The 21,318-nt window shown below is 43.0% G+C and overlaps 1 protein-coding gene across 1 annotated transcript; it reads left to right on the plus strand.

The window, feature by feature from the left end:
* The first annotated feature begins 15,542 nt into the window (after positions 1-15,542).
* MAGEA8 (MAGE family member A8) lies at positions 15,543-20,156 on the plus strand. Its single transcript, XM_054472059.1, has 3 exons — positions 15,543-15,669; positions 18,403-18,464; positions 18,540-20,156. Exon 3 carries the CDS (start codon positions 18,603-18,605, stop codon positions 19,557-19,559), a length of 957 nt encoding a protein of 318 aa, XP_054328034.1. The 5' UTR covers positions 15,543-15,669; positions 18,403-18,464; positions 18,540-18,602; the 3' UTR covers positions 19,560-20,156.
* The last annotated feature ends 1,162 nt before the right edge of the window (positions 20,157-21,318 follow it).

A 21,318-nucleotide genomic window follows, 5' to 3' on the forward strand; every position in this document is an offset into this window, starting at 1 on the left:
AAAGTTCATGTATAACTGGACTCACACATTTCAAACATACGTTGTTCAAGGGTCAAAAGTAGTTAGAATTTTACAATGATTAGATTCCATAGAAAGTTGGATATGCCATGCCAAACCCATATTTTTACATGACCTAAGAGAATTTTTAATCCACCCAGTAGCTAGCTTTATCAACATCCTTGATGCAATTGTTCATCCAAACTTTACTAGTAATCCCTTTGATAGAGTCAGACTTCCAGACCCACTTGACCTCACTCTCTGCTTTAATTTAGCCCTCTGATAGGATAGTAGATCATACAACTGCAACCTTCTAGCTCAAAACGGAGGGATCTCTGCAGTTGCTAACACTTTCAGTTGCATGTGGATAAATAGGACAAACAGGCTGCTTGGTTAAAACAAGTAGATTCCTCGTCTGGCTCATTCTTTGATCTGTTCAATTTCAGTTGGTTTAATTCATGGGAAGCCTGCCTAAAGGGCTGTTTTTAAAACCCCCAGCCAAACTGAGGTTCCAGTACCAGAGTAGCTGGTAAGGTTTCCCTAACTAGAAATGAAGGGGAGCTGAAGGTAGGTGTTTCCAGTATGCCTTTCACAGGATAATTCTTGTGCCTAGTTGTCCAACCATTGATCAGGTAGCCCCTCATGTGGGAAATTTGTTTATAATGGCAGATGTCACTGTGGTTCTTGTCTAATCTGTGTTTAGTTTATGCCTGCCTGACTACCGTTCTGTCACACGGAGCCTGATCTTGTGTTCCCCACAACATCCCAGGTAAAGCCTGGCCTTGGTTAGACACAGGATATTCAAATGGAAGGCAAAAATTCAAATTACCGCCATGACGGGAAATAAGTTCAAAGATTTATTACTTACAGATCCTGGTCAGAAAGGGTTCAAAGAGTTGTGAGGACAGTTCTCCATTCCCTAATCATATGAGGCAGGAATGAAGAAGCAAAGAGTCAGGCACAGAGAGAGGGATGGGAGAGAGACAGAGACAGAGAGAGAGGAGAGAAAGAGAGAGAGAGAGAGAGCAGCATAAATATAGAAAAATAGGACATGGGTCGTGTTAAGTTCACAGGCAAATGCCTGAATGGTCCTTTTAAAGTAAAAGATATGGAGGGAAAAACAGGGGAAGCCCAGTCTTCTAGGTGGGAGAGACACCTCTAAATTTTTATCTTTGACCAGAGGCTTGAGACATTTGGGTGTGATGTTCTACTTCAACTGGCTAGGCAGCAACCTTTGCTCTGTCATTCCCATTGCAAGGGCATACTCCAAACTCTTGGCATTATCCTCCTGACAGTCATAAGAGCGGTCTCCCTAGTTCACTGCATCCTCTCGAAAAGGCTTAAAAATCTCCATGCAGCCATCTGCTGAAGGCTAAATGGCCTCTCTCCAGCTGGAATGATGAAAGCTCCAAGAAACACATGATAACAAGGACACTGTAATATACAAATGGCATGTTAACACCAAAAATCCAAAACTGATGGTAACTGAGAGTAGCACTCATGGCCTCTGATTTGGCCACACTCTCACCCTGGCCAAAATGGGGGGATTGTGAAACAAAGTTAACGGGAGGCCATTGTGTCAGACCAGCCTCCTGTACAAAAGAACAAATCAGAATGGAGTCATTCATGCTAATTGTCATGAAATCAAATTGAACTTTCAAATGGGCCAGTAAAAAATAATTCAGAAAATTCCAGTCCTGGTGTGTGATGTTCCCCTTCCTGTGTCGAAGTGTTCTCATTGTTCAATTCCCACCTATGAGTAAGAATATGTGGTGTTTGGTTTTTTGTCCTTGCGATAGTTTGCTGAGAATGATGGTTTCCAGCTTCTTCCATGTCCCTACAAAGGACATGAACTCATCATTTTTTATGGCTGCATAGTATTCCTTGGTGTATATGTGCCACATTTTCTTAATCCAGTTGTTGTGGGGTGGGGGGAGGGGGGAGGGATAGCATTAGGAGATATACCTAATGTAAATGACAAGTTAATGGGTGCAGCACACCAACATGGCACATGTATACATATGTAACAAACCTGCACGTTGTGCACATGTACCCTAGAACTTAAAGTATAATAAAAAATATATATATTTTTAAAAAAGAAAATTCCAATCAACATGAGTCAGCATAATCAGGAAGTCTCTTCCACTTTAGTCCTAAATGGAAAGCAACTTTGAAATGACCAACCTGCTTTTTGTTTTCTGTTTCCACTCTTTTCAGCACTTTTCTGGCTACAAAGACTACCTCCTCTCCTCTGTTCAATAGAACATTCATTCTACTTCAGAGAGGTTGTGAGTCTGAGGGTCTGACTATGTGAGCCTATTCTGGTCCTCTTACTTCCTCACTGTGGAACCTGGGCTATGTCTGAACGCTTCCACGGTCTAGGCTGGCTCATTGGAGAGATGGGCTCTTTCCAAATACCCATTGAAGGGAGAGTTGCACATAGCAAATGACACAGACCCCCAGAGCACTTTGTGCAGCAGTTGCCTGTCACCCATTGAATGCTGACAGAAGGTGGGTGAAGGGCAGGTGGTGTGGCAGATTCCTGAGTGTGCAAAAAAGAAAAGTGCAGTGGATGACAAAGCTGAGAGAGCAAGGCCTTGGACATATGAAAGGTTGATGTCTATGCAATCAACAAGTTCCTAGCCATGGTTTAGCACATAATTATGTCCTGGGGACATAATTCCTCCTCTGGCTGCTTTCTGGAAGGAAATTCAGAAAAGGAAATTGTAAATATCTTGGGCTCAAGAGAGGTTTGCAGCTTCTAAGTAGGTAGCTCTAGGCTGAGTCAAACCTTGAAAACAATTGTGTGAGCAAAAATGGTTTTTACATACCTATGTGGAAGGCTTCTTGCAAATCCAAGCTATGGCAGGAAGAATTTGGAATGTGGCTCCAGCATTCTCTAGAAACATGAACCTGGGAGTCCAGGGACAGGCACAGTGTGGGCATTCAGGGTTTCCAGCTGGAGGACTGTCCCTTGCAAAACTTTGAGTTCTGGGGTTGGGTGCAGGGAGTGTGGTCCTGGAAGATGTGTTGGAAACCTTCCCAGGGCCAAGTCCCACAGACTCATGCAGTAATCCAGGCCCTGGTCCAGTAGCCCTGACTGTTACCCCAGCCAGAGCTGGAACAAGTTTTACCATGTCTTCACAGTTCCGAGATGTGAGATGAACTATCCATCATAACAGATTTTCAGGAGGAAACGAAAATAAATGCATTAATCAATGTACAAGTGGATCTGAAGACATATACAGGTTTAGAAATGTTAAAATATGAGGGAAGGCATATTTTAGACATACTGTAAAAAAAGCTACTTCTTACTGACCACATCATTTGGGCCAGTCATTTTACATGCAGGTGGGTGACATCAGGTAAAAACTCACACCAATTATCTGAACTTGTACTATTATGTTCCCACTTTACAGATGAAGAATTGAGGCAGAGAAGATACGTGATTGGCTCAGCTTACAACCAGCAACAGTTGCATTTAACAGGGCCCTGCCCTCGCCTTGGCCTCAGCCGTCTACCCCATGACCAGGGAAGGGTTGATGTAATCAACAGTTACCCAGTGCCAGATGCCCCATGCCACATGGATGAGGCCTGCAAGGAAGCCAGTGAGAGACTGTCACTGGACCTGGCCCACCTGTCCTCTCCCCATCTCCATTAGGACACCACCCTTTCTAAAATACAGACAAGGGCCCTGGAGGAGAGCTGGGGTTTAGGACAGAGTAGGTGAGGATGGAGAAGCTTCCACTTGTACATGGATGGTGCAGGTCCCTTCCACCCTCCAGAGGCTGCACTCCTGTTCAGGGGTGGGCCCTACACTCCCCTATACCTGCCCTGAATCAACTCCTTTGTTCCTAGCTGACTGGGTGGCCCAAAGGTCACCTGTAGGCCAACCCCACTGGACATGCTGACCATTAGCCACACACTAGGGCCAGCAGGCCAGAATACAATGCCTGCAGTGAGGAGTCCACCATAATCCCACAAGATGCAATGCTAATCACCATAACCCTAAATGCTGAAATCCCAAAATATCAAAATGCCAAAAATGCACTTCTGGGAAAAATAATTTTAAAAATCATTGAAGATGTTTATTTACTCTTTAAAAATGTAGGCTTATTTGAGAAATGTAAAAACATGACAGAATACTTCATAAGCCACTTTATATAATGAACTAGACAACAATAACATGCATATATTTGCAAGCACAAACAGTTATACCAATGACAGTCACACAGGTATAACTCTTATAAGCGGACAAACCATAATCATAAAGAAATAGGTCACACAAGGAAATGTATCAACAAATATTACTATAGTTGATAATTTTGTAAACCCATTTTATAAATTTGGTGTCATCTGAAATACTGTGACCTAAGTCTTTTACAACTACAATCAAAAACCATTATGGATCACCACTGCACACACCTTCACCTAAAGAGTCAAGACCTTGAGAAATTTTATCTTTCAAAAATGCACATGAACAAAAAAAGACATCTCTTCATTTATTCAGCAAGATTATACATGCATCACAATGCTTACACACAAAGCATTGTGATAATGTACTTTTGTGGAATCTAATTTGAAAAAAATGCATAAAACAAATTAGACTCTTTAAAAGTCTCTACACAATTTATGCCTCTAGTACTGGAAGCAATGCCAAGATGAAAGAAATATGACACATTGTAAAAAATAATGCTGACAATTTAACATAGTGAAAAAAAGAAAAGAAATAGGAAACAAAAACTTTTAAAAATGACATAAGAAAAAGTGCATCACAGGTATAAATTATGGGCAACTGCATGGAGATAGTGGTTAAGAACTGGCCAGATTTCACGATCATTTACTATATTTTGAAGTCATGCATCACATCATATAGCTGCTTTTTTTTTCTCTTTTAGGACATGGGTATCCTCAGTGAATATATTCACATTCGTTTTCTTCATGGCACTGCTTTATTGAAATTCTGTGTTACACTGACATGAGCATTCTCTATTAACCTTTCTCATCTGCTTAGGGATTTTGATATTTTGGAATTTAGACTTTAGAAAGATTGACCTTTTGGGGTTTCAACATTTGGAACTGTGGCCTATGGGATTGTGTCTGTTTGGATCCAAACCCGCTGGATTCGCACACTGTATTCGTTCACGTCTCCTAATTCTCCATCTCCCTGCTGACGAAGTGCACGGATCACAAACATAGGCTTGCTTAATTTTCACATGTGAATATCCCTGGAGGGCCCATCGTCTCTCAAGAAATTAACATATTCTCTGAGAATCCCCCTCATTCCCCTCCCAGTCACTGTCTCCCAAGGTAACCACTATCCTAACTTTAGTGGATAGAGTAGTACTGCCTGTTTTGATCTTTATTTAAATGGAATTATTGAGCTGATACTCTTTGGGTCTGGCTATATTTGATCAAAAATAGATTAGTGACCTTCATCCATGTTGTAGAAGTAACAATGGTTTTTTCATGCTCATGGCTGTATAGTATTCCTTTGTATATATTCCAATGTATTTACCCATGCTAGGGTGATGAACACTGGGGCTGTTTCTAGCATGCTACTGAGGGCATGCTTAGACACATCTTTTGCTGAATGAATGTATGCCTTTTCACTAGTACATACCTCAGAGGGGACATTCTGGAGCTTAGGGTGTACGGATGTTCTGCTTTAGATCATACTTTTGGGTCTCTTTTAGTCTCTAGCAGACCTATTGCCCACAATGTCTGCCTTCATCCCATTGTCCTTTTTCATTCTATTGGTTTGTTTTAGCAGACTGGCCTGTGGTCCTGCAGCATGTCTCACCACCATTCATTTGTCTGTATGCTGCCTCCTTGTGTCATTTAACTTGTTGCTCTTTCCCAGTGTTTCTGATCATAGGAAGTTAGCCTCTGTGTCAAGGTTAGAAGCAGGTCTCACTCTTCTGATAAAAGGACTTCATCAGTGGTGCCATGTCTCCTACAGCAACCCAGCATGAGGCACATGAGTTCTGGTTTTTTCACTCTTTACCATATCAGCACTGACCGTGGGTTCAGGTGATGACAGTCTCATTCCTCCTTTGACTGATTCCTCACTGACCTTTAACCAAAGTGTTTCATTCAACCTACATCAGTTCAGTAGCTGGGGTTCTAGATATTGTTTATTTTGTTAAACATAGCCTTCACTAGGCTTGGCTTAAATTTTTCAGTGAGGAACAGCTCTCCCTCTTCAATTGTGCCTATAGAGTAATCTTAAAATACACAGGAAGGGCAGAATAAAAGTTTAATTCTTTCCATTGCTAGTCATGCTTCCTTAGTCTTGTCTTAGTTGTAAAAATTCCTGAGACTGTCCCTGTTTTTGATGATCTTAACACTTTTGAGGAATATTGGTCAGCTGTTTAGCACAAAATCCATCCAGTGGTATTTGTCTTATCTTTTTCTCCTGATTAGAATGGGGATATGACAGCAGATCCTCCCCCACCATGAGTGATCACTCCTGCTTGTGGGGCATAGAGAAGGCATCTAGACCTGCACCCACCAGCACCCCACCCCTGAGCCACCACCACCTCCAGTGTGACCACACACACAGCCTCCAGCAGGGGGCCCCCGTCCCCCATCCAGCTGCATTGCCTCCGCCACTGTGGTGAACACACACAGGGAGGTAGGCATCCTGGCACCCACAAACACTCTACCACAGCTGTTGTACCTCTGCCTGCACAGTGCTGTGGATTCCAAACCTCGAGGAGCCAGAGAACAAAGATGGGACCCAATACAAGTCCCCCAGAATTAGAACATACAGTCCAGGTGTTGAGTGCTGAGTGTTGGCCCCCTAAAATCTTCCAGAAACGAAGCCAGCCAGCTGACTTTTTTTTTTTGAGACGGAGTCTCACTTTGTCACCCAGGCTGGAGTCTCACTTCACCTTACACCACAATCAAACCTTCAAGGTCGTCAAATGGGATAAAAGAAAAAACCCATCCAAAGGTCAGAAACCTCAAAGACTGAAGGTACATAAGCCCACAAAGATAATAAGGATAATAAGAATCAGTGCAAGAACCCTGATTCTTGATGAAGAGTGATGCAAAAATCCTCAACAAAATACTGGCAAACTAAATCCAGCAGCATATCAAAAAGCTTATCCACCATGATCAAGTAGGTTTTATCCCTGGATACAAGTTGGTTCAATATATACAAATCAATAAATGTAATTCATCACATAAACAGAACTAAAGACAAAATCACACGACTATTTCATAGATTCAGAAAAGGCTTTCAATATAATTCTACACCCCTTCATGTTAAAAACTCTCAATAAAATAGGTATTGAAGGAACATACCTCAAAATAATAAGACTCATCTATGACAACTCACAGCCAACATCATACTAAATGGGCAAAAGCTTGAAGCATTTCCCTTGAAGACCGGCGCAAGAGAAGGATGCACTCTCTCAGCACTCCCATTCAACATAGGACTGGAAGTCCTGGACATGACAATCAGTCAAGAGAAAGAAATAAAGGGCATCAAAATAGGAAGAGAGGCAGTCAGTTAAACTATCCCTGTTTGCAGATGACATGACCTATATCTAGAAAACGCCATAGTCTAAGCCCAAAAGCTTCTTAAGCTGATAACTTCAGAAAAGTCTCAGGATACAAAATCAATGTACAAAAATCAGTAACATTCCTACACACCAACAACAGTCAAGCCAAGAGCTGAATCAGGAATGAACTCTCATTCACAATTGCCACAAAAAGAATAAAATACCTAGGAATACAGTTAGCCAGGCAGGTGAAAGATCTCTACAATGAGAACTACAAAACATTGCTCAAAAAAATCAAAGATGACACAAACAAATGGAAAAACATCCTATGCTCATGGATAGGAAGAATCAATGTCATAAAAATGGACATACTTCCCAAATCAATTTGCAGATTCAATGCTATTCCGATTGAACTACCATTGAGATTCTTCATGCAACTAGAAAAAAAAACCTTTTTAAAATTTATGTGAAACCAAAAAAGAGCCCAAATAGCCAAGGCAATCCTAAGCAAAAAGAACAAAGCTGATGGCTTCACACTACCCAACTTCAAACTATACTACAGGTCTATAATAATCAAAATAGTATGGTACTGGTACAAAAACAGACACATAGATGAATGGAACAGAATTGAGAACCCACAAATAAGGCCACACACCTACAACTATCTCATCTTCAACAAACCTGACAAAAACAAGATATGGGGAAAAGACTCCCTATTCAACAAATGGTGCTGGGATAATTGGCTAGCCATATGCAGAAGATTAAAACTGGACCCTGGCCGGGCGCGGTGGCTCAAAAACTTAGCCGGGCATGGTGGCGGGTGCCTGTAGTCCCAGCTACTCAGGAGGCTGAGGCAGGAGAATGGTGTGAACCCGGGAGGTGGAGTTTGCAGTGAGCCGAGATTGCGCCACTGCACTCCAGCCTGGGCGACAAAGTGAGACTCCGTCTCAAAAAAAAAAAAAAAACCAAACAAAAAACCTGGACCCTTTCCTTATACCATATACAAAAATTAACTCAAGATTGATCAAAGACTTAAATGTAAAACTACAAACTATGAAAACCCTGGAAAATAACCTAAACAATACCATTCAGGACATAGCAATCGGCAAAGATTTCATGACAAGCATGCTAAAAGCAATTGCAACAAAAGCAAAAATTGACAAATGGGATCTAATTAAGCTAAAACGCTTCTGCACAGCAAAGGAAACTATCAACAAAGTGAACAGAAAACCTACAAAGTGGGAGGAAATTTTTGCAAACTATGCATCTGACAAAGATCTAATATCCAGCGTCTATAAGGAACTTAAATAAATTTACAAGAAGAAAATAAACAACCCCGTTAAAAAGTGGGCAAAGGACATGAACAGATACTTTTCAGAAGAAGACAGAAAACATACATGTGACCAACAAGCATATGAAAAAAAAGCTCAGCATCACTGATCATTAGAGAAATGCAAATCAAAACCACAATGAGATACCATCTCACACCAGTCAGAATGGCTATTACTAAAAAATCAAAAAATAACAGATTCTGAGGAGGTTACAAAGAAAAAGGAATGCTTATAAACTGTTGATGGGAGTGTAAATTAGTTCAACCATTGTGGAAGATAGTATGGCAGTTCCTCAAAGACCTAAAATCAGAAATACATTTTGACCCAGCAATCAAATTATTGGTATATACCCAAAGGAATATAAATCATTCTATTATAAAGACACAAGGACATGTATGTTCATTGCAGCATTATGAACAATAGCAAAGACATGAAATCAACCTAAATGCCCATCAATGATGGACTGAATAAAGATAATGTTGTACATATACACTATGGAATACTATGCAGCCATAAAAAATAATGAGATCCTGTCCTTTGCAGGAACATGGATGGAGCTGGTGGCCATTATCCTTAGCAAACTCACAAAGGAACAGAAAACCAAATACCACATGTTCTCACTTACAAGTGGGAGCTAAATGATGAGAACACGTGGACACATAGAGGAGAACAACACACACTAGTGCTTCTCAGAGGGTGGAGGGTGGGAGGAGAAAGAGGATCAGGAAAAATAACTAATGGACACTAGGCTTAATACCTGGGTGATTGAATAATCTGTACAACAAACCCCCATGCCACAAGTTTACCTATGTAATAAACCTGCACGTGTACCCTTGAACTGAAAATAAAAATTAAAAAAAAAAAGAATGGAGATAGGAACATTTAGGGGAAGATCTCAGAGGTAAAATGTCATTCTCATTACATCATATAAAAGGAAATCACTAGACATATGAATGGTTTCTCGTGGTTGATGTCAGCTTTGATGTACAGTTATTCTGTCAACCTATAGTAATCAAGAAAGTATGCTATTGGCAAAAGAACAGATACATATCAATGGAACTAAATAGAGCCCAGAAAAAGACCCACACAAATACAGTCTACTGATTTTTGACAAAGGTGCAAATTCAGTTCTATGGAGAAATGACAGTCTTTCCAACAAAACGTGCCTGAACAAATGCATATCAATATGCAAAGAAATGAACCTAGAAAGAGCCTTACAACTTTCACAAAGAATTATCTTAAAATACTTCACAGACTCAAATATAAAAAGCAAAATTATAGAATTTCTGGAGGAAAACATAAGTGGAGATCTACATGGCCTTGATATTGCTGATGGATTTTTACATACAACATCAAAAGCATGCCTATAGAAGACAAAATTGAAAAGGTGGACATTCTAAAAATTAAAAACAAAACTACTGCTCTGTAAAAGACACTGGTAAGAAAAAGGAAAGATAAGCTACAGACTTTAAGAAAATATTTGCAAAACATACATCTCATAGAGGACTTGTATCCAAAATCTACAGAGAAAGTATAAAACTAAACAACGAGAACTATTCAGAATATACAGAGAATGCTTATAAGTAAATAAGAAAACAAACTTAAGAAACCTCTATTAATAGATGTGCAAAAACTCTGAACAGACAAATTAACAAAAAACATGTACACATAAAAAATAAGCATAAGACAACATAGTCAATGTCATTCTTTATTAGAGAATTATGAATTAAATAACAAAGATACACACTTATTAGAATGTCCAAAATCCAAATACTGACAATACCAATTCCTGGCAACAAGGAACTCTCATTTGTTGCTGTTGGGAATGCAAAGTAGTACAGCCACTTTCAAAGATGGTTTGTCAGTTGATTTTTTTACAAAGCTGAACAAATTCTTGACAATCCTAAGTATACATTGAACTAATTTGCAAATTTAAGCCCACAAAAAAAAACCTGCATATGAATGGGTGTGGCAGCTTATTTAATAATTGGCCAAAACTGGAAGCAATGAAGGTGTTCTTCAAGAGACAAATGAATAAACAAACTGTGGTCCAACAACAACAGAACACTATTTATCAACCAAAAGATTTACTTATCAAGGCACACAAAAACATGAATAAATCTTAAATGCTAATTCTAAGTAAAAGAAGCCAGTCCGAAAAGGCTACATAGTATGTGATGCAATTTATTTGACGTTCTGGAAAGACAAGACTATAACGACAGTAAAAATACCTGTTGTGGCCAGGGATCAGGGGTGGGGAAAAGGTATGACTAAGGTAAGCAGAAGGAATTTATTAGACAGGTGAAACTATTCTCTAGGCTACTGTAATGATTGATTGTATCATGTCATGGTTGATGACATGCTGTCAAAAAATGGAATATGTTATGCATTTGTCAAAAAGCATAAAACCTTAAAGCACAAAGAGTAAACCTCAATGTATGCAAAATTGAAAACATTAGGAGGTCAAGGAATGCCAAGGTGGAGTACAGAATATGACAAAACAATATAACTGTGTTACAAATCTATGAAACAACCTCTAATGAGTATCTGGGGATATGGTGCTGGCCTAAGTACCTGTGGAAGTTAGTCTCTGGGACCGAAGTTAAAAGAAACTGTACTGAAGCAGTATTGTCTGGCTTCTAAAGCTATTTCCCACAGGGACTGCGTTTAAGAATTCTGCTTATAGATATGTGTATATACACAGGTTAATATACAAAAATATATATCCTTACTCTGAGAATTGAAGTGGCTAGGAATAACAAATCCTCAGGAACAATGAGCATGAGCATGCCAAGCACTCACCTCTCACATTCCAATACTCTTCTCCCATAAAAGGAAGCAGAAAACCATGGAAAATTGACTCTTCTATGACTGGAACAGGAAATATAAAAATGAGCCTGCATCATCTTGTCATAGCATAAAGTAAGACAGAGCTACAAACAAATGTAATGGCTCAGTTACGTGAAACGGACATCAGAGCCAACTGAAAGAGCTTCCAATGGACAAAGATGGAACAATTTGAGCAGCAAAATAAAAGTGGTGTTGAATTATAACCCCAAACATATAATAAATTACCATGAGTTCAGCCGGGATAAACTGAAGGTTAAATAAATACAAATAATGGGGGAGAATAAACAAATCTCCCATTGAGAAGAATCCCAAATCATTCATGTCAATACTACCCCTTCCCAAGAAGGTGGACCATACTTCCCTACTACCCAATGGCTGCTCTTAGTGACTTTCTTTTATAAAGCACAATACAGAAAGGGGAGAATGTAATAACCTTGCAGAGGGAAATCCTGACAAACACTACCTCAGCCAGTTCATCAGTCAACATCAACAGCGATGAGTCATGTTGCTAAAATATCGTGTAATGAGAATGGCATTTCACCTCTCTGGTCTCCTACCCCAAAGCCATTACTCAAGTCTATATATGAAAAAAACTCAGACAAATACCAAATGAGGGTAATTCCACAAATAGCCTGATTGATACTCCGCAAAACTGTTAAAGTCATCAAAAACAAGAATAGTCTGAGAAACTATCACAGCTTAGAGGATTCTAAGGAGACATGATGACTAAAGTAGCATGGTGTCCTAGATGGGATCCTCAAACAATGACAGGAATGTGCAGGTGAATATTGACTTATGAATTATGAAGAATGTATCATATTATTGTATGATGTTAATAATAGGAGAAACTGGACATGATGTATAGGAAAACCCTCTTAACTGTCTTCGCAACTTTTCTGTAAATTTAAAATTACTCTAAAATGTTTACTAAAAAAAAAAAAAACACTTAAAAGAATGGGGAAAAAAAGCCAAAAATGGGGAGAAAATACTTGTAAACCCCATGTCGGATAAAGGATTCGTATACTGAATGAATAAACACCTTATAACATGCAACCACATAAAAACGAAGAGTCCAATAAAATAGTAAATGATTTCAAGACTTCACCAATGAAGATACACAGATCACAAAAAAAGCATATGAAAAGATGATTACCATAATTATTCAATAAAAATACATATGTAAACAGCAGTAACATTCTTCTATCCACCTGTTACAACTGATACAATGCAACAACCTGAAAATACCAAATTGTACAAAAGATGTGGCATTCTCTTTCATTGCTGATAGAGAAGAAAAGAACACATTCACTCTAGAAGGGCTTTTGGCTATTTCTAATATAGCAAAACTTAGACTTACCATTACACACAGCAATTGTACTCCTAGGTTTTATCAAGGGAAATTGGAAACAGGTTCATACACACAAAATCACGTACACAAAAACATGTATAGCAGCTTATTTGAAATTGACAATCAATACTTTTTCCAACTGGTGAATGGATAAAACCAATGGTATGTCCACAAACTGAAAATGTATTTAAAGCTCAATCCACCCTCTACCGTTCTAAGGCAGGCAGTTTTGTGGGTCAGTTCCACCAAGTAGTCAGGGAAAACGAATCACCATATTAACTCTTCCAAATAATCCCAAAATACGGGCAATTATTCAACGAATTCTCCAAGGCTCCTTCTCCTGCATTGGGGGGGAAAAAAAGATAAAGACATCCAGCCTTTATAAAAAGAATATATGGGCCAAGTGTTCACTCATATTGCAGCAAATGTCCTAAATAGATAATTGTATATTCAACACAACAGTGGACTAATGAACAAGCAGCTCGTATGCAAGGAATAAAAATACAGAAAAAGCCTCTGAAATGAATTTTATGATATTTTCAAATTAACATTTTTAGCAAACGAAGATTAAAAGGCACTTTAATTTTCTAAAACTGACAGGAAACATACTTGAATGTGAAATGTTAGAAGCATTCCCATTCTCGTCAGGAGCAAGTCATTGATGTATGCTTTCACTGCTACCGTTCATAGCTGCAGTGAAAATTGAAATGAAAAAGAGAGCTATGGATATCAAGATGAAAAAGAGGTATGAAGATTGAAAAGAAATAGATCATGTTTTTCACAATATGACCATCAAGAAAATTCAAAGGAAGAGACACATGGAACGTTCAAATGAATAAGAGACTTCAGAAGACAGCATACAAAGACCACTGAAGCGAATACAAGAGACTTGTCACAGATGAGCAACTTAGAACATAAAATGAAAAATATACCATCCCCAACAGCATTTAAATCCAAAATATAAAGAAGAAGAAGCCTAACCAAAATATGCAAGATGTTTACAGAAGCAACTGTACAAGTTTGCTGACAGATTCAGAGAAAAAATTCCCAAATAAATGGAGTAGTATATGATGTTCACTGATGAGGAATAGAATACGGCAAAGGTGTAAATCTTACTTAAATTAAATAAAGAGTTAATGCCTGCCTGTAGCTGCCAAAGTGACAATCAAGCCCAGGCTGCTGTGCTCTACTCCCAAAATCAACTGTGGAAAAATACAGAAGGGAAAAAGAAAAATAAAACAACAATATCAGCAACAAAGTCTAAACAACAAAACAGAGAAAACCCTGAGGAAAATTGAAGACTGCGTTGAACTGGTACTTGTGTTCTGGGCAGGTGGAGAGGCAGGGAGGTTGAGGAGGTCTGCAGCCACTGCAGATGACAGGGTGAGTTGCAGGAAAAGTTTTAAAGGACCACCCCACATCAATGTAGGATCCGAGTCTGCACCTCAAAACACGAGGCCAGTAGCCCAGGGGTAATATCAGGACACCAGGAAAATTGGATTGATTGAGACACTATGGCTCCAGAATTCTGCTAATAACAACTAGAAACAAAGAGTAGGTTAGGAATGACCTTCCAAAATACTATTATTTTAATCAAATATATATAATGAACTAGAAATAGACTAGTATGAATGAATCACACATTGTATGAGTAGATATTGTTTGATAAAATAAGTACGTATAGTCGACATACATACATGTATAAATATATGTAAAGATATATACACATACATATAATTATACATATATAATATAAACATATACATACATATATGTGTTTATGCATATAAACATAAATATAATGCACATATATAATTGGCATAGATTTAAAATTTGTTTCTTACTATATGAATGAGAATTAAATTATGAAAATCACTAAAGTGGACTAGGAATTGTTAGGTAACTTCAAAACTCAGGACCTCCACAAATTTATTGCAGCTACTCAGCTTCTTCAGTGTAAAAATAAATCATTTAGTACAAAAGGTTTGCAAAATCCTCTTCTAGCTGGGGAAGAGCCCCCGTGGGTAGGTGTGCCTCTTCTCCCAGAGGTCACTACAATCGTAGGTGCTGCAATCCCACAGGGAGAATCTGGCCTGGGACCCGCAGCCATTCTCTGCAAGGGGTGCAGCTGTGAAAATGCTCAGAGGTGACAGAAACAGAGTATCTCCTAAAAGAGCCAAGAGTCAAGAAGAGGACCCTCCTGAGTGAGGACTGAGGGTCCACCACACCACATAGAGGGGCCACATAATTCAGCTCAGACCCTCATGTCAGCCCTGAAAGACCCCAGCAGCCTTGTCCCCCCACCACACCCTTCCCCCCACTGCCACCTCAGGGGACTAGGAATCAGAACCTTGGTCTGAGGGAAGCAGACACCATCAGCAGAGTACAGGGCTCCAGGCTCTGCCAGAGCTCAAGGTAAGAACCTTGAGGGATGATTGAACTGCTCCTCCCTCATCTCCCGCCCCACTAGAATCCGGTTCCGCCCCTGCAGTCCACCCAGGTGAGGCCTGGGTGGACGGATGTGACGCCACTGACGTGGCCGCGGGGATCAGAGAGAAACGAGGACCTGGTTCTGAGGGGTCGGTTTGAGATCGGCTGAGGGAAGCGGGCCCAGGCTCTGTGAGGAGGCAAGGTGAGACCCTGAGGGAGGACTGAGGAGGCCCCCTTCCCTCATATAGGACCCGAAATAATCTAGCGCCGTCCCTGCTGCCAGCCCTGGACCACCAGGGGGCAGACTTGTCTGGCTGGGCCACCCCTCGCCAGGCCTGCGCTTAAGCCCCAGGGGAATCTGGAGTGAGAGCTTGGTGTGACCAGAGCAGGGCTGGTTAGCAGAGGGCAGGGCCCAGGTTCTGCCAGGCATCAAGGGCGGGACCTTGAGGGACGGCTGAGGCCCCACAGAGCACATCTTTGCCCCTACTGTCAGCCCTGGGAAGCCCTAGGCATGGCGGCCGGGCATGGCGGCCGGGATCGCTGATTCTGACGTCCGCATCCGGGGCTGATGAGGCGAAGGGGCTTCATGAGCAAGGACTCAGAGGAGCAGAGGGAGGGCCCAGGCCATGCTGGGAGATGAGGGAGGCCCGAGGGGACCCAGGACCCCAGGACAGGGGGCCCACCCTACCTGTCTGAGACTGAGGGGCCTCCACATTTGGCCTCAGGAATCCGAGGGACTGAAACTCAAGTCAGCAGGGGGGTGGTGAACAGCCCTGCCAGGAGTCAAGGAGAAGAAGAAGAGGGAGGACTCAGGGGTCCTTGGACTCCAGATCAGTGGAGACCTCAGCCTTGGGAGGTCCCAGGATCTGTGGCTGCATGTGGCGCATCCTTGATGCATTTTCAGGGTGTCAGAAAGGAGAGGGCTGTGGTCTGAGGGGTTGAGTCTCAGGTCACTGGAGAGAGGTGCCCCAGAGCCCTTAAGGACTCAGCAGACCTCCCATCATGGACCTAGGAAACCTGCTCCCGCTCTCAGGTCTGGGCACCCAAGGCAGGACTGTGGGGAAGGGAAGTGGCCCCCCCACTTTCTGGTAGGGGGCCTCAAGGAGATGGTGGCCTTGGTATGCAAGACACATCCACGGTTCAGCAGGGAGGAAAGGGCCATGCCTTGTCGTGGAGTAAATATGAGTACCTGGATGACACCCAGACAGAGAAAGACCCCATGAAACCTACTACTTCTGTCAGCCATGGGAATCCCATGCAGGGGTGTCCATGTAGTGCCTCCTTACTTCTGCCTCCTGGGTCTCAGGGAGGTAGCAACCTCGGTCCGAAGGGTGTCCTCAGCTCAGCAGAGGGAGCCACACCTGTTCAACAGAGGGATGGGGTCACAGGATCTGCAGGACCCAAGGTGTGCTCACTTTGTGATGACTGGGGGTACTCCTGGCCTGGAAAGAAGAGACCCCACAAAGTCTGGCTAACTTTGGTTATTATCTCTGGGGGAACCCGATCAAGGGTGGCCCTAAGTGGCAATCTCACCTGTACTGTGGGCAGGAAGTTGGGGAAACTCAGGAAGATGAGGTCTTGGTGGTAAGAGGAAATGTCTGCTCATATCAGGGTGTTGTGGGTTGAGGAAGGGCAGGCTCCATCAGGGGAAAGATGAATAACCCCCTGAAGACCTTAGAACTCACCACTCAAGAACAAGTAGAGACAGATCCTAGTGTCATCCCTGGACACCCCACCCAATGGTCATCAGATGTGGTGGCTCCTCATTTCTCTCTTGAGATCTCAGGGAAGTGAGGACCTTGTTCTCAGAGGGCAACTCAGGACAAAACAGGGACCCCCATGTGGGCAACAGACTCAGTGGTCCAAGAATCTACCAAGAGTCTAGGTGACAACACTGAGGGAAGATTGAGGGTACCCTCGATGGTTCTCCTAGCAGGCAAAAAACAAATGGGGGCCCAACAGAAATCTGCCTGGCCTCTGTTGTCACCCCTGAGAGCATGAGCAGGGCTATCAGCTGAGGCCCCTGTGTTATACCAGACTCATTGGTCTCAGGGAGAGGAAGGCCTTAGTCTGAGGGGGCTGCATTCAGGTCAGCAGAGGGAGGGTCCAAGGCCCTGCCAGGAGTCAGGGACTCAAAGGACACCACTCACCAAACACACAGGACCGAACCCCACCCTGCACCTTCTGTCAGCCATGGGAAGTGCAGGGAAAGGTGGGTGGATGGAATCCCCTCATTTGCTCTTCCAGTGTCTCCTGCAGATAGGTCCTTGGATTAAGGAAGTGGCCTCAGGTCAGCCCAAGACACATGGGCCCCAATGTATTTTGTGTAGCTATTGCTTTTTTCTCACCCTAGGACAGGACACGTGGGCCCCAATGTATTCTGTGTAGCTATTGCTTTTTTCCCAGGAGGCCTTGGGCATGTGGGGCCAGATGTGGGTCCCTTCATGTCCTTGTCTTCCATATCAGGGATGTGAACTCTTGATCTGAAAGTTTCTCAGGCCAGCAAAAGGGCCAGATCCGGTCCCTGCCGGGAGAAAGATGAGGGCCCTGAATGAGCACAGAAAGGACCATCCACACAAAATAGTGGGGAGCTCACAGAGTCAGGCTCACCCTCCTGAGAGCGCTGGGGTGCTGGGGCTGTGCTTGCAGTCTGCAGCCTGAGTTCCCCTCGATTTATCTTCTAGGAGCTCCAGGATCCAGGCTGTGAGGTCTTGGTCTGAGGCAGTATCTTCAATCACAGAGCATAAGAGGCCCAGGCAGTAGTAGCAGTCAAGCTGAGGTGGTGTTTCCCCTGTATGTATACCAGAGGCCCCTCTGGCATCAGAACAGCAGGAACCCCACAGTTCCTGGCTCTACCAGCCCTTCTGTCAGTCCTGGAGCCTTGGCCTTTGCCAGGAGGCTGCACCCTGAGATGCTCTCTCAATTTCTCCTTCAGGTTTGCAGAGAACAGACCAGCCAGGAGGTCAGGAGGCCCCAGAGAAGCACTGAAGAAGACCTGTAAGTAGGCCTTTGTTAGGGCATCCAGGGTGTGGTACCCAGCTGAGGCCTCTCACACGCTTCCTCTCTCCCCAGGCCTGTGGGTCTCAATTGCCCAGCCCCGGCCCACACTTTCCTGCTGCCCTGACCTGAGTCATCATGTTTCTTGGGCAGAAGAGTCAGCCCTACAAGGCTGAGGAAGGCCTTCAGGCCCAAGGAGAGGCACCAGGGCTTGTGGATGTGCAGATTCCCACAGCTGAGGAGCAGAAGGCTGCATCCTCCTCCTCTACTCTGATCATGGGAACCCTGGAGGAAGTGCCTGATTCTGGGTCACCGAGTCCTCCCCAGAGTCCTGAGGGTGCCTCCTCTTCCCTGACTGTCACCGACAGCACTCTATGGAGCCAATCCGATGAGGGTTCCAGCAGCAATGAGGAGGAGGGGCCAAGCACCTCCTCGGACCCAGCTCACCTGGAGTCCCTGTTCCGGGAAGCACTTGATGAGAAAGTGGCTGAGTTAGTTCGTTTCCTGCTCCGCAAATATCAAATTAAGGAGCTGGTCACAAAGGCAGAAATGCTGGAGAGTGTCATCAAAAATTACAAGAACCACTTTCCTGATATCTTCAGCAAAGCCTCTGAGTGCATGCAGGTGATCTTTGGCATTGACGTGAAGGAAGTGGACCCTGCCGGCCACTCCTACATCCTTGTCACCTGCCTGGGCCTCTCCTATGATGGCCTACTGGGTGATGATCAGAGTACGCCCAAGACCGGCCTCCTGATAATCGTCCTGGGCATGATCTTAATGGAGGGCAGCCGCGCCCCGGAGGAGGCAATCTGGGAAGCGTTAAGTGTGATGGGGCTGTATGATGGGAGGGAGCACAGTGTCTATTGGAAGCTCAGGAAGCTGCTCACCCAAGAGTGGGTGCAGGAGAACTACCTGGAGTACCGCCAGGCGCCCGGCAGTGATCCTGTGCGCTACGAGTTCCTGTGGGGTCCAAGGGCCCTTGCTGAAACCAGCTATGTGAAAGTCTTGGAGCATGTGGTCAGGATCAATGCAAGAGTTCGCATTTCCTACCCATCCCTGCATGAAGAGGCTTTGGGAGAGGAGAAAGGAGTTTGAGCAGGAGTTGCAGCTAGGGCCAGTGGGGCAGGTTGCGGGAGGGCCTTGGCCAGTGCACGTTCCAGGGCCACATCCACCACTTTCTCTGTCCTGTTACATGAGGCCCATTCTTCACTCTGTGTTTGAAGAGAGCAGTCACCGTTCTCAGTAGTGGGGAGCATGTTGGGTGTGAGGGAACACAGTGTGGACCATCTCTCAGTTCCTGTTCTGTTGGGCGATTTGGAGGTTTATCTTTGTTTCCTTTTGGAATTGTTCCAATGTTCCTTTTTAATGGATGGTGTAATGAACTTCAACATTCATTTTATGTATGACAATAGACAGACTTACTGCTTTTTATGTAGTTTAGGAGTAAGAGTCTTGCTTTTCATTTATACTGGGAAACCCATGTTATTTCTTGAATTCAGACACTACAAGAGCAGAGGATTAAGGTTTTTTTTTAGAAATGTGAAACAACATAGCAGTAAAATACATGAGATAAAGATATAAAGAAATTAAACAATAGTTAATTATTGCCTTACTTGTACCTCTTAGTGTACCCTATGTACCTGGATTTGCTTGGCTTCTTTGAGAATGAAATTGAATTAAATATGAATAAATGAGTCCCCCTGCTCACTGGCTCATTTTTTCCCAAAACATTCATTGAGCTTCCGCTATTTGGAAGGCCCTGGGTTAGTATTGGAGATGCTAAGGTAAGCCAGGCCCACCCCTGACCTTAGGGTGGTAGAGTCTAGTATCTGCAGTCACATAACTAAGGTGGCCAGGTATCCTCTAAGATCTAAAGGAAAAATAAGAGGGATGAGCGTGTGGAGCAACAGGAAGTGGTGGAGTGTACATGCCCTGAGCCAAGGCCTTTTGGGCTTTGAGAAACTGCAGTACCTTTTGGGCGAGCTGATTCTAATGAAGCGGGGTGGGGCCAGAGCCAGATTCTCAGATGATGAGAGAAAAGCTTGGAAGGGAAACCTGCTCAGCAGTTCCTTTTGGATGGTGGATGAAACAGAGAGGCATCTCCTCCTGGGACAGGAATGGGAGGTGTCCTGCACTCTTGTCTCAGTGCGGTTGAACACCGCACACGAAGTTGGTGATGGATACCCATCATACACATGGGTTTCCTGAGAGATAAGCATGAATCTGCTGGGATGTGAGGCCCAGATGCCACTGGCCAGGTGCTTTTTTTCCTGGTTGTGAGAGCCAGAGCTGACTGTATTAAAAAGGCATTCTGATTAGCTTATCTGAAGTGCAATTTGGCCAGTTAAAACAAGGGAAAAGATTTGGGGTGGTGATATAATGAATGAAAATAGTGGTTTAGATGGAAAAGAAGCTGAGAGGGAAGGAGTTTATTCTTGACTCATATTCTAGGAGCTCTGAGTTGCATTCCAGTTGAGGAAGACTCCTGCACACTGAAATTTTGAAGTATACCCTCTGATTGGGTAAACTTACTGAAATTCATTGACAAAACTTCTTTTTTTGGGTAAGTAATTCTTCCAGGTCCTAATAAGCTGTATATCTTCTGATAAGTCCTGGAGAAATCAACAAGAACAAAATCTCAGAGTGCTAGGGCCTGGGGTCAAATAGTAGAAATATAGTCATCTGCCATTCTTTAAACTTCTAAATTACACCAGGCCCTGAGCCAGGTGCGTCATTTACATTGCATACACTCCAACAGTGCTGTTGAACAGGGCTTATCACACCTGCTTCACAGATGAAGAACCCAAGGCTCACAGGGCTTGGGCATTTCCCGGGATCACATGGCTAGTAATAG

This window comes from Pongo pygmaeus, chromosome X (assembly GCF_028885625.2).
Source record: "Pongo pygmaeus isolate AG05252 chromosome X, NHGRI_mPonPyg2-v2.0_pri, whole genome shotgun sequence".
Lineage (NCBI taxonomy): Eukaryota > Metazoa > Chordata > Mammalia > Primates > Hominidae > Pongo > Pongo pygmaeus.